Source organism: Sinocyclocheilus rhinocerous, unplaced genomic scaffold (assembly GCF_001515625.1).
Source record: "Sinocyclocheilus rhinocerous isolate Xijiao unplaced genomic scaffold, SAMN03320098_v1.1 scaffold869, whole genome shotgun sequence".
Lineage (NCBI taxonomy): Eukaryota > Metazoa > Chordata > Actinopteri > Cypriniformes > Cyprinidae > Sinocyclocheilus > Sinocyclocheilus rhinocerous.
The window spans coordinates 394,623-407,948 of record NW_015653483.1 but is presented as its reverse complement, the minus strand read 5'-3'; the positions used below and the strand labels follow the sequence as shown (position 1 = coordinate 407,948).

The window sequence follows — 13,326 nt, the reverse complement described above, 5'->3', positions numbered from 1 at the left end:
GGGAAAGAAATTATAGAAATTATACTTTTATTTAGCAAGGATGCTTAAAATTGATCAAAAGTGATGATAAAGGCATTTATAATGTTACAAAAGATTTCTTTTTCAGATAAATAGTGTTCATATCGATATCGGAATTATATCGTATCGACCGAAATTAAGAAATATATCGTGATATCAATTTTGGCCATATCGTCCAGCCCTAGATAGAACCGTTTCAGTTTTCAGTGTTAGCATGAATTCTTTAGGTACAAGACAAGGAATGGTCAGATACATGCTGAATATCCACTGTGTGTGTAGCTGTATATTAGCTCCGTTCCACTCTACTCTCATTCAATCTCATTCATTGTATCTGGCTGTGTCACTGTGTCGGCAGCTCTCTTTTCACACTGATGGTCAGGAGGTGTGACAATAGTGCAGTCAGGAAAGAGCGTTCAGTGCCCAACTCCACAAATCCCCACCTTCACACAGCCATACACTCAAAGTTAAGCGATAACAGCAAAAGCACAGCAACACATTATAAATTCTGGTGATCAATTTTAATATCTCATACATATCTCCAGCAACACTGGGCCTTTGGGATCTGGGCTTAAGCCCAGGTAAGAGTTGTCATTAAGGCAGCATGACATATAAATGACATATAAATGTCATTTAAAGTGACCATCCAAAGCTGTTATTTGAAAGACAGCAGACAGAGCAAAATGTAAGCCCTTCTAAAAAAGTAAACATTTACCATTTATATCGAAAAAATGTATTCTGTCTGAATACAGACCTACTTTTGAATATCAGTCACGAGAGAAAGATGCTTTTTGAGTCCAAAAACATGGAAGGCTACCTTGGCTAACCAGTTTAAGCTGGTCAGCACCAAACTAACCAGCATAAAGCTTCTGTCACGAAAACAAATTCCTCGTATGTGTAAACATACCTGGAAATAAAGCTCATTCTGATTCTGATTCTGATTCTGATTCTAAACCACCCTGGAGTAATAATTCTTTTTAGCAGGCATGCTAACACTAGCATTTGTAGCAGTTTGTTAGTTAAACCTTGAACTGCTTATTTTGTAGAAATACTGCACACTGTATTTTTAAGAAGTTAGCCACTGTCAGTTCAGGAAATATATGGACTTTATCACGGTGATCTAGCATGTGTTTTAGTATGAATGTTTATGTTTATTGCTGACTGGAGGGATTGTGTATTGTGATATGGGCAGGAATAGACTGCTGTGCTATACAAGTGAAAAGTGAGAGATGGACTGAGAGAGAGAAACAGAGACAGCGGGATAGGGAGTGAGGTGAAACTCTTTTTCATGGTGAAAGCATGCACTGCACTTTTGCTCTTGGCTCCTACAGCCTGGTCACATTTCTAGGCATAGGCAGAAAAAGATGTAGGACACTGATGTATCAGCTTCAGAAAGCAGCATGCTGTGTATGCTTTCTATGGTGAAAGAAGACCAGCTTTAGTGCTAAACCTTCTGAAGCTCTTGTGCTAAACCTTTCTTCCTTCGGGTTGACTGGGTTGATGGAGGACATGTTCAACTTAACATTAAACAACGGAACCACAGATTAGATCAATAAAATGATAAGAACAACCGTGACATACAAGGTTTAAAGTGATAGGCTATGACAATTTTTCCAAATCTGTATGACTTTTGTTCTGTGGAACACAAAAGAAGATATTTAAAAAAAATGTCTTAGACAATAAAACATGTACAATGAAAGTCAGAAAAAGTCAGAAATAAATGAAAATCAAAAAATATTTCACAGGACTGACGCCAGAGTGTGGTTTTAGTGTAATAAAATACTGAACCTAAAGTCTTTCCATCTTATTTAAGGTCTCTGTGCTCATTGTGATGCACATGCAGTAGTCTACCTCAGCCTGTGAGTCATACTACACAACCATCCTGCATTATGTGTGCAATATAAGTAAACTGTATTTTCTTTTTTGATTCTCCTCCTGGCACACTGCAGTGTGGCAAGGCTACACTTTATTTTCAATCTTTAGAAAACCCACTCAGATGAAATCAGTCACTGTGATTCAACTACTTTTTCGAGTGGACAGCTATTTACACAAGTGCACACACATGCAGTTGACAGTAATAGAAGCAATGGAAGCTGGAAGAGACCGGCTAGCACAGAAACACACAGCTCAGAGACAGACCCTTGCTTTCCATCTCCCCATCCACACACAGACAATAAAATAACCTTTAGACAAAATGAAATTGGGCAACAGAGCCAGGTAATTGGTAAGGCCATTAAAATTAATGACATTTCTATGCAGATAAGAGAGGTAATACTCATGGAGGAATCTCAAACCATGCAGTGCTCTCTGTGGGAGGAGGGCAGTGTGCAGGCAGCTAACTGTGGGTATTTATGGACTCCCTTCAGCATAAACAGAGCTACTGCTCTCTTTATACATCATCTGAATGCATGACCTGACATGCATTTTGAAATTCATAATGTGCTGATGGAGTTTGGAAAATACAGCTAAATGACTAAATGACACTATATGACCCCTTTTTCAATTTATGCTCATAAAAATTTCATCATATCAGGGAATTACAATCTTCAGAACCAGAGGAAAAGATGGATGGATGGAGATATACATACAAAACAGTGCTGTGTGAGAAGTATTGATGGGTAATTTAGACTAAATTTCAAAACCTAGTGAGCGCCTATAGACGCTACATTATAAGGCGCCGGTACTCGAACTCGCAACCTTCGGAATTCAAGTCTGACTCTAACCATTAAGTCACAACTGCCCCCATCAGCAAAGGACCTTGAGTCGGTAATCAAACTCGGGTCGCTGGAAGCGCAGTTGCACTACATGTTAGCGCACTAACGACAAAGCCATCAGCACTGACAAATAATGTCACGACACAAAGGATTCAAACCCCCAACCTTCTGGCCCAGGTATCCAGCACTTATTGAGTGTGCCACATAGAGGACACAAATAGAAATTGAACTTATATTTCATTCAATTCTAAAAAAAAAAATTGTGAAAAATAGTTTAGTGTAATTAAGAATAGATTATTTTACACTATTTTGCTATGTATTATGTTTTTTTGAGTATTCTGTTATGTTACTTCCTATACTTTCCAAGTCTATCACTTACAAGGTTTATTGATTGTTAAGAGGCAGTAGGTGGCTCACTAAGTTTTAGAAAAGAACATGGATATGTCAAATTCTTACAATTTCTGAGTATGTACTTAATTAAATTCAGAATTTACTTCTTGACTGTTGGTATGGCCATATTTGTTATATTGGTATGGTCTTTTGACCTGTGGCACACTATTGTTGACAACAACCACAACAATAATAAACAAGTACAATGAAAGAACAATTTAACCACAATGAATTCAACTTTTCAAATCGAATGGCTCTTCACTCCCTGACCATGCTGATAAAAACAACTTAAATCAAGTTGCTTTGCTGGTCTTAGATGGTCTTTCAGCCTAGCCAGGCTGAAACATGCAAAACTAAAACCATTTAACAGACCAGTTTAAAAAAACTAGGAGACCAACAAACCACTATTTGAACACTGACAGCGGATGTAGTTAGTCATCCATGTATTGTTTTCCTAATGTATCCTGAATACTAATAATTTGGACATCCCGCTCATTTTACATGTGAGTTGGAAAAAGGCTAATTTCTCTGAGGCAAGAGACTCAGGCTGTTTGCGGTTATTTATAGGGTTGACATGAGTGTGTCTGTGGAAGCTACAGAGTCATCACATGGAGGACATGATGTCATCTGTACAGCTAAATCCAGCGGCACACGTCAATCACACAACCTTTAGATCTTTAAGTTAAAACAGACATGCCAGGGTCACAACAAAAGCTGCTCATCTCCCTTCCTCTCACTCTCAGCAGAATCCATTCACACGGGCAAAATGTTTTTCATGCTTAATAGATACACAATTGAAAATTCTGTCATCGTTTACTCACTCTCATGTTGCTGTCGCTATTTTTGTCAAATACAAATATTTCATGCAGTTGACCTTCGCAAACCCCTTAGTTACTGTTGCGACGTCCAACAAGCCATGACACTCTCACACCACACATTATGAAAAGTACATCGCATAGCAAAGAGGACACTGACAACGCGTCAACAGACAAGACAGAGCAGGTTACTTTTGGTATGAAACAAAGTCTCAACTTGTGTCATTTTTTAAAGAAATTCAAACAATAAATATCATTTTGTGGCTCTTTAATGTGTAGTGACAGATCGCAGTAGTGATCATCTTTACTAGTTATAGCACGAAATAAACATAAATGAACATCAGTAGGTAGCTTGTTTCAACCACAGAAAGACGTCAATACACACCATTTTTCAAGTTCAAGGCCACTGTCGTTAATCTACTCTCCTGTCTGTTTTGTTTGTCTGACGGATTCGGCGTTATGATTGGTCAGATCGCCTGTCAATCGAACTCCCCGCGAAGGTTGAATTGAACTGTTGACTGGAGCATTCAAGCATTAAAACACCATAGATATAAAAAAAAGTGGTCCATATGACTTGTGTACTACTGTCTTCAGAATAATTTTTGAGTCAGACTTTTCAGTAAATTGCTTGAAGCAGTTCACAAAATGGTCTGAGTGAACATTTTTGACTGATGTGTAAATTAGAGAACAATCCACATAATATAGCCTGATTATTACCCATCTTTGCTCAACAGATAAGATTAGCTAATATATGTTCAAAATTCTCCCCACGAAAGCCCTGAGAAGCTTTTTTTAAAATGGCTTCCACTTGATTTCAAAATAATCATAACAGCCATTGTGAAAATGTAGCACTTGAACATGTACGGAGAAAGATGTCCTCTTGGGTGTTTTTAGTTTGTGCACATGGTTTCGAGTGATGAAGAGACTCAGGTTTTCATTATCTGAGGTGTCATTTTTTTTAAAGTACAGCATGTGCTTAAGCTCTATTGGGGACACACATAGCATTTATGGAAAATCTGAAGCACTGCTGTGTTTTGGGATGAACACTGGTGCTTCAGCGAAATTGCTTCTAGAAGCTGGGTCAGTAGAGCAGCCCACCCTCCTCCAGTGTGTGAGCATGTATATGTCAGAATATATGTTCATTCTCTTATTAGGACGTGCATTTCACCCATTTAAACCGCAGTTTTAAACTGTTTGCCATCTAAGGGAATTCTATTCCTTATCTCCTTTGTAATAAGGGTTTTGTACACCTATGAGAAAAGGTTCTCCTCAGGGAAGACTCTCTCCTGTGCTTGTTAGGAGAGTGTGTTCCTGTGTGCTGCAGAGACAGACTGTCTTCACTCTGAATAGTGATTATTGTATAATTTACCCTGAGGGAAAGTACATTGCGTATTTGAGCTCCCCTTTTTTTTCCCAAATTGTGATTTAATATCTTAACTGACCTGATTTCCTTGATGTCTTCCCATTGTTTCATACTCCACGATGGCACAAACACGGTGCGGAGGGCATCACGATATAAAAAAACAGTCACGCAGATGCACTTACAAAAATAGTCCTCTTTTGCCTGTAGGAAATTGGTGAGGTCAGCGGGGTCCGGATTTCAGATTTATTTGCAAAAAAGCTCATTAAGGGTTGACCTTGTCCAGTGGGGAATATAGGATGACTTGAGGATCCCGGGAGAGGTGGGAAGTTATGCCTCATTGTCATTCATTCCTCATAAGAGCAGCAGGGAGCATAGTGCGTTTAAGATAGCGATCAGGTTTTCTCCCAGAACATCCTGTTAAGTAGGCCAACGGGCTATTCCTCCTCGTCTCATTAGCTTTTCACTTTGAAATAAATCCCCTACCATTATGTTTTGTTTTAAAACGTTTAGAGCATTAATATTTATGTGCTCCTCAAACCTGATTCTGAACTCCTGACTGTTTCCATTGCAGCTGACATAAAAACAACCCTTGTCCACTAAGTATTACAGTGTAGTCTACGATTTGTGGTTTTAAACCGAGGACCTCTTTTATAGGCTCAAAATGTCAGAAAATAGTCTGCAGAAATATAAATAACAATGAGAATACAAATTAAATAAATGTGAAATATTGTAACACTTAAATCTGGTAACTGGCAGCCATAAAAAGGAATAATATTGCAAATCACATTAAACTGTAATTATTAGCATATAAAATTTCTAACCTGGAACACTGGATCACTAAAATACAGATTTCAGTTCTTACAACACTGCTGGAGTTTAATACACACCGATATAGCTAGAGCAGCGAGCTTTGTGATGCACTTATTGATGCATCAATAATCTGAATGTGCACTTCAAACATGTAAAAATACTAGGAATAACTGAATCAGTTTTGTCGCCCTTCATCCATGAAATTTGGCCCTGGGCCCCTTGAATTCAAGTAACGGCCCTTAATATATTGATAAATGTATCCTGAAAGTCACCTTGGGCTATTTTTTGGATTACAGTTTCTCTGCTCGATAACGATACTGCACATAATATGCTGAGAAACTGTTGATAAATTTAGATGTAGTCATATTGTCTGAGCTGTCTCCTTGTAATTGCTGAATAGTCTCTACATAAAAAGTGGCTGCGTGTGTGTGTATGTGTGTATGAAAGCGAGAGAGAGTTCTTTGAACAACAGAATAGCGTGTCTGCTCAGAGGACATCAAAGACAGTCGCTTCTCTTTTCGCTTCTGTTTTATCATCTCTCCATTCAACCACTAACAAACAGGCCAAAGGTCCAGTGGACTGATGCAAAACATATTGTTGCTGTATGCTTATTGACTCACAAGGCTACTTTATCCTTTCTGACACCCTCTGCTCTGCTTCCATTCACTGATCTGAAAGGTTTAGGCTTTTCTATGGCAGCAGAGAGCATAAGCCTGGAGTCCAACCAGTATGACTCTGAAGAAATGATAAATCTATATTGGATAATTGGATATTAATTATCTCTGATCTAGCTCAAAATTCAACTGTCAATGATGTTAATTTTCATACAATTAAAATACATGGTGGTCACTAGTATTCATGTTTAAAAATTTCTGGATTTGAACCATGCTAAACAAAAACTATGCCACTAGACTATCACATCTTACGCTGTCAACATATAAATGTGAGAAAATATATACATGTCAGCCTGAAATTGGAGCAGGCATGTCCCATGCTTCTTTCTAAGAGACTGAGAGGTATTGATTTGTGTTTGCTACATTGCATTTCACAGGAATATTCATTCTGTTCTCATTCTGACCAGACAGCAGTGTGAACTAGCACAGATGATGAGAGAGTTAGAGAGATGGCTGATGGGACTGTTTAATGAGAGGCCCAGATGACCTTGTGAAGGACTGTAGAGAAGCCCTATACTGACTGATTACAGCAGAGATGAAGGGAAAAACAAGAGGAAGAAAGAGAAAGAAGCAGAGTCAGAGAAGTGGGTTGGTTATACAGGTAGCTGATAACATACATCACTGAATCAGCCTCTTGTCTCCTCATCACTTTAATATGCATATACATACAGCAGATGCACACAAGTGCAAACGGGCACATGGAGTCTGAAAGTGAGTATCAGTGTCCTGTCTGCATCTCCTGCTGGAGCACACCTGCTCCTCCCATGTTAATGAAGAGTCTACCGCAGTGCTGCTCAGACACTTCCAATACATTCCCAGAACAACACTGCACTGCTCATTACTGCGCCATTGTATTGAAATTCCTCTTATTCCTGTGTATTCTTCTTTATCTTCTCTATTATTTTCTGCAAATAATTCAGCACAGACCACTTAACTGTATTCAAACTTAGTTTTGTAGATAATAGGTCTTGTGCACAGTGGTACTCAAAGGGGTCCACCAAATCAAACAATGGGTTAATGGGTGATAAAACAGCTGATAAAAATCATCACAATAATTCACACGTAATCCAGTCCATCGGTTAAAAAAATCTTGTGAAGCTAAAAGCTGCATGTCTGTAAGAAACAAATCCATCATTAGGCATTTAAAATTTAAAACGTAGCTTCTGGACAAAATATGGATATAATCCAAAATAAATCATCGTGGATGTTATATTTGTTTACTGAATTCAGACTCAACCTGATTTTGATTTGTGTCAAAGAAGTGTTGATTCTCATGGAGCTCAAGACAACGGCTGGATTTTAAGCTGCTCTGATGTGGCATTTAATTTATGCAGAATCAAAGACTTAAACTTAAACATAAATATATAAATTATTAAAATACAATGAAATAATTATTTTTTCACTGTCTTAAAAGTACTAGTATTTCCTTCAGGGAATGCAAATATATTTTATATGCAAGCACCATCCCTGAGAACACATTTTAGTTTATGTTTGCATCTTAATGCCTTAACTGAAGAACAAGGTCACAAACAAGCTAAAAAAGACAGTTCTGTCAATAAAAAGGAACTTATTGCTGCTTGAGGAAAAGGTTGTACTCCAAACACATTGAACTGCAGTATGTGCTTACATGTTTTATGGACTTTTTTCTTTCTTGAGACCCTTAACAGCTTCAAGCCACTGCGCTTATTGTAGACATAATGTTTTACATTCACAAATAACATTTGCACCATAAAACATCTCTACCAGAATTTGTGTGTGTCTCTCTCAGGGCAGGGTAGGTTTATGTGTTTGTGAGTGTACAATTTATTGCAGTCATTTGAAGCTGCAGAGGGCAGAGACAGTTTGAACTCAGGGGTGTTTATTAAAGATTGATAAATGCAACATACAGAAGCGGGTCAGAGGTTTAAGCACCTTCGTTCATCGCTTGTACCGCTGTTCTGCTCCCTTCTGCACCATTATAATGTTATTACTTTACACTGATGAACCGCTGCCAACTGTTAGGCTTTAAATAGATCAGGTATTTTCATCAAATGAGAGTTTTTGACTAACAGTACTCAGTTTAGGCATAATTTGGGCACATAGCATCTTTCTGCAGTAAAATAATTCACTTTCCAAGTTTGTTCCCAAAACACATACTTATTTTAGTTATTTGTAGTTCTCAATGTTCTAGAAGAGGATCACACAGAAAAAATGTTATTTCGGTATTTTTTTTATAAAAGGTCTATAAAATTTTATTGAATTGAAAGCTGTATTTTTGAGGCAATGGTAGCTCATTGATTTGATTATGCTTATTGATTCTCACTACAGGCTTGGAAATGATTTAATGTTTATGATTATGGCTACCTAGCAAAGCAATATAGGCTACTGTATAATACATGGTTTTAAGGCAGATATACAAAAAGGAAGACTTTGAGCCGAAATGTTTGTGTCTTTTCCCATCAGTAATGAATGTAAAAGAAAAGAAAAAAGAAGATTGTTCTCGTGAGTGCGGATCATAATTTCCTATACTAAGTAACTCAACAGATTGACGCACCAAAATAAAAAGATCAAGTAACGCAAGAGCGCAGTGCAAACGACGTTGTTAAGATATACAAAACTGGCCTGGCTTTTTCTTCAAATAAACATTAAAACAAAAAACAAAGCTCTGCTTAAAATTTAAATGGGCCCTTAGTGGTCATGTCACCCTTTTATTCAGTATTCAAAGTATTCAATGTTCAAAAAGCAAAAATGCTCAAGGACAAATGTAAGGAGATATTCAGCAGCGAAGATCAGTATACATTTTCCATCATAATTTACAGATTACTACAAATCTAACTGCAGTCTTTATATAAAAACATTAGAACAATGAGAATTACCAGCCACATCATGGGGCAATTGTAACACTTGAAAAAATAAATTATATTAACCCACTTTATCACAAAGAATACTCAAAGTTAAAACGAATGAATAACAGAACGATAGAATGCTAGATAGAACAATGTAAGGATAGATGAGATTGAAGTGTGTGCATTGTTTCCCTGGAGGTATGTCTCCTGGGCTTAAGTGAAGTATTACTGTAATAAGCCTTAAGCTAAGTAAATCAATAGAGAAACAAATAGCTTTTGGTTTGACTCTGACGAAGCTCTTAACCTCTTTCTATGTGTGTAGTCTGTATGTGAATAAGGAGTTCACAAGGATGCTTTAAGGAATAGTGGCTTACCCAAAAAAATTAATTTGGTCATCATTTACTCAACCCTTAAGTTGTCCCAAGCCTGTATGAGTTTATTTCCTCTGTTGAACACAAAGGAAGATATTTTGAAGAATGTGAAGAAATGTTGCTGGTAGCCACTGACTTCCATAACATGGAAAATAAAAAATAACATGGAAGTCCATTGGGACTGTTGTTACCCACATTCTTCAACATATCTTCTTGTGTGTTCAGCAAAAGAAATAAATTCATACAGGTTTGCAACAACATAAGTGTGAGTAAATGATGACACAATTAGAATTTTTGGGTGAACTATCCCTTTAAAGCTTTGTGTGTGTGTGTGTGTGTGTGTGAATGAGCACATGAGGGACAGAGAGAGAGTCCTTCCATTACAGAGTGGCTGCAGAAGTGACACTTGACTTAGACAGAAGGTACTCTTCATCAGCAGACACTCAGGGTCACACCTCCTGCTGGTGCAATCACACTGTACGTAACACAGAATAGAGCAGGCTTTTCTCTCTCACAAGCCGGTTCTCTTTCTCTCCCCCTTTATTTTTACCCCCTCTCTTGGTGTGTGCATGTGCACTTGTAAACAGCAGTGTTAACAAGACAAAAACATGCAGGCTGTCTTTTATCATTTGGCATCCTTATTTATTCTTCAACAATATGGCTATCAAATGCATCCACAATTAATGTGGCTATACTGTATGTATACATCTATGCATCCAGCTAATGCTTTTATTCAAAGTGACTTGAAGCTATAGGAGTGGATCAATTTCAAACTTTGGCTTTGGTAATATACCAGCCTCTGAAACCTTAGCATCAATACTAAATCAATATCTTGTTTATCAAAAGGCTGTTTATCAAAATAACCGATCAATGGAAACTATAGGGCTGTCAAAGCATTCAGTAATTAAATGTCAATAGTAATTCATGATTAACCTCATTGTTTTAGCACATTCACTTCCTTTTCAAGGAAGAGAAACAAAATAAAGTGTTCATTTATTTGTTTTGTTATTGTTAACTAAACCTATATATTTAAAATGGTTTTCATCAATTGAAATAAAGCTGAAATAAAATAAAATACAAAAATTATATGAAAAGCTGAAGTTCTAAAAGTAAAACTGAAATGAAAGTAAAGCTAAAAACATTAAACAAAAACTAATAAAAATGACAAAAGCACATAACAAAATTACTAAAACTTTAAAATTAAAATTAAAACTGAAAATGCAAAAATAAAATCTGATACAAAATATTAATAAATAGTATCATAGTATATAAATAATACTAAAATGGCACTGCACATAACAGAATATATGCAAAGACAGGACAGAGAAATATTTCTACAACAGTGCTCACACTATATTTCTCAAAATGTATCAAAACACAAAGGAAATACAAAAACTGAACTCGATGCAAATTTGGAAAAAGAAGTTTCCGCACATTTTATTTCTAAAAGCTTTAAATAAAAATTCCAGTTTGATTCATTTTCAGTCTGATTTATGCATGAATCGTTAAGAACAGTTTTTGTGAACTGGTTCAAACAATTCATCAAAAAGATCTGATTCAAAAGAATGATCACTATTACTCAGCCAGGTTTATTGTGCAGAGCTGTGACAGTGCTGCTAACCTCATTTGCCACATTGAAGCATTGTATTTTCCCTTTTACAATAAATGTCTTTCCGCTGCCATTTTACCAAACAGAACAAATGTAAAGACAAGATATAACTACAAATTATAGGTTGTCTCAGGACTTTTACACAAAAAGGCAGTATAAAACAGTACTTTGGCTTAATTAGCTGCTCTATAAACAAGTGAATAATTACCATTATCAGTGAGTCAGTGAGTCAGCCCACTATTTTTCTGAGGAACTCTGTGTAGCCTGGAAAGCTTTATATTCATATAATGTTATTAGAAGAGCTATTGTTTTGCTAATAGTACCATCAATGTTAAATTAACCATCTAAAATGTATGCTCAATATATTATTTTCCTCTGCAGCTCTGATATCGGCTGGCTGTTGCACCAGCTCCTGTAGAAGTGTCAAGCTTTGGGACAGGTAAGGCTCACATCTGTACAGTGCATGTCTGTACAGTATGCATGCTATTTATGCATAAAACAACTCAAAAGAGGATTAGCATGCCAATATTTCATACGGTTATATTTGCGTTTTGTTTGTTAGGTGAGTGTAGTACACTAACATTCAAAAGTTTGGGGTCAGTAAGTTTTTTTTTTTGACAAATTAATACTTTTTTCAGCAACAATGAATTAAATTAATCAAAAGTAACAGTAAAGATGTAACAGAAACTAGCAGAGAAGTTACTATTTAATGATGCCACAGATTTATTTCAGAATATTTCAACCTGCAGGATAGCATTAGAATGATTTGCCCTCTTAATTTTGCTGAATACAAATCAGTTTTCACACACACACACACACACACACACACACACACGCATGCACGCATGCATACTAAAACACTACATGCTACCCATTTCTGAAGACTTGAATCTATAGGTTCAGTAGAAATATTTACATAAAAAAGTTTTTCATATTCAGTCCTAATCAAATGCTTATTTCTCCCCACAGTTTTGATGCCTCCTGACCATTGCCTTGACTGGATCCAGTCGTGGAACCCTGGCTATGAAAGAGGATCCCTGTTGCTTTCATTTAACTTGCACTGACAGAAATGGAAGACGAGGAGTGAAGGACAAAAACGTTTTTGCAGCAGTCAGTGTCTCTCGTCCCCCTGCCTCACCACACTGGTTCCTGTTGGTCTCCCAATACAACTTACAGCCCTGCAAACCGAGGCTTAAAGGAGGATTTCGTTAGGATTCAAACAGCTGGAAATAACACATTTGCCAAAAGGATTTCTCAAATGGGAGATTTAATCATCTCTTTTTTTGCCAACAAAATAGACCTACCTCCTTTGAACGGAAGCAGATGAAAAAAAAAGTTTGAAATTGGGAATGAAAGGTTTTTACCCATTTTGTTTACAGTCGCCGCAAAACACACAATCAAGCCACACTGTAAAAAAAAAAACAACAACATTTTTTCTTGATTATTTTGTACTGTTTTCCAGTAAAAAAAAGCTATCTAAACATCCTATAAACAAGATGCATTTACTCACAAAGCAAAACTGCATAAGATATTAAGGATAAGAGTTATTAAGAGAGTTTTCAGAAAATATGCTTACTTATTACATTTTGCGTACTCAATTTGTATTTTTTTTTTTGTTTTAAGCATAAACCTCATGCAACCTTTATGCTTAAAACAACAAAATATACAATGCTAACATGAAATATTAATATACATAATATATAAAATTATGCTAAATTGCATAAGATATTATAAAACTTG

At 36.6% G+C, this 13,326-nt stretch overlaps 1 protein-coding gene across 3 annotated transcripts in view; it reads left to right on the top strand.

The window, feature by feature from the left end:
- The window catches only part of LOC107716311 (coiled-coil domain-containing protein 85A-like), a 26,397-nt gene extending 13,430 nt beyond the window's left edge, over window positions 1-12,967 (top strand). For 2 of the 3 annotated variants that reach the window (XM_016522681.1, XM_016522682.1), the window contains 2 exons: window positions 11,968-12,025; window positions 12,556-12,967. In XM_016522681.1, coding sequence (XP_016378167.1) covers window positions 11,968-12,025; window positions 12,556-12,571 — 74 coding nt within the window. In that variant the 3' untranslated portion in view covers window positions 12,572-12,967. The remainder of the gene's footprint in view (window positions 1-11,967; window positions 12,026-12,555) is intronic. The other variant, XR_001637190.1, reaches the window with a different exon arrangement.
- Window positions 12,968-13,326: the final 359 nt, after the last annotated feature.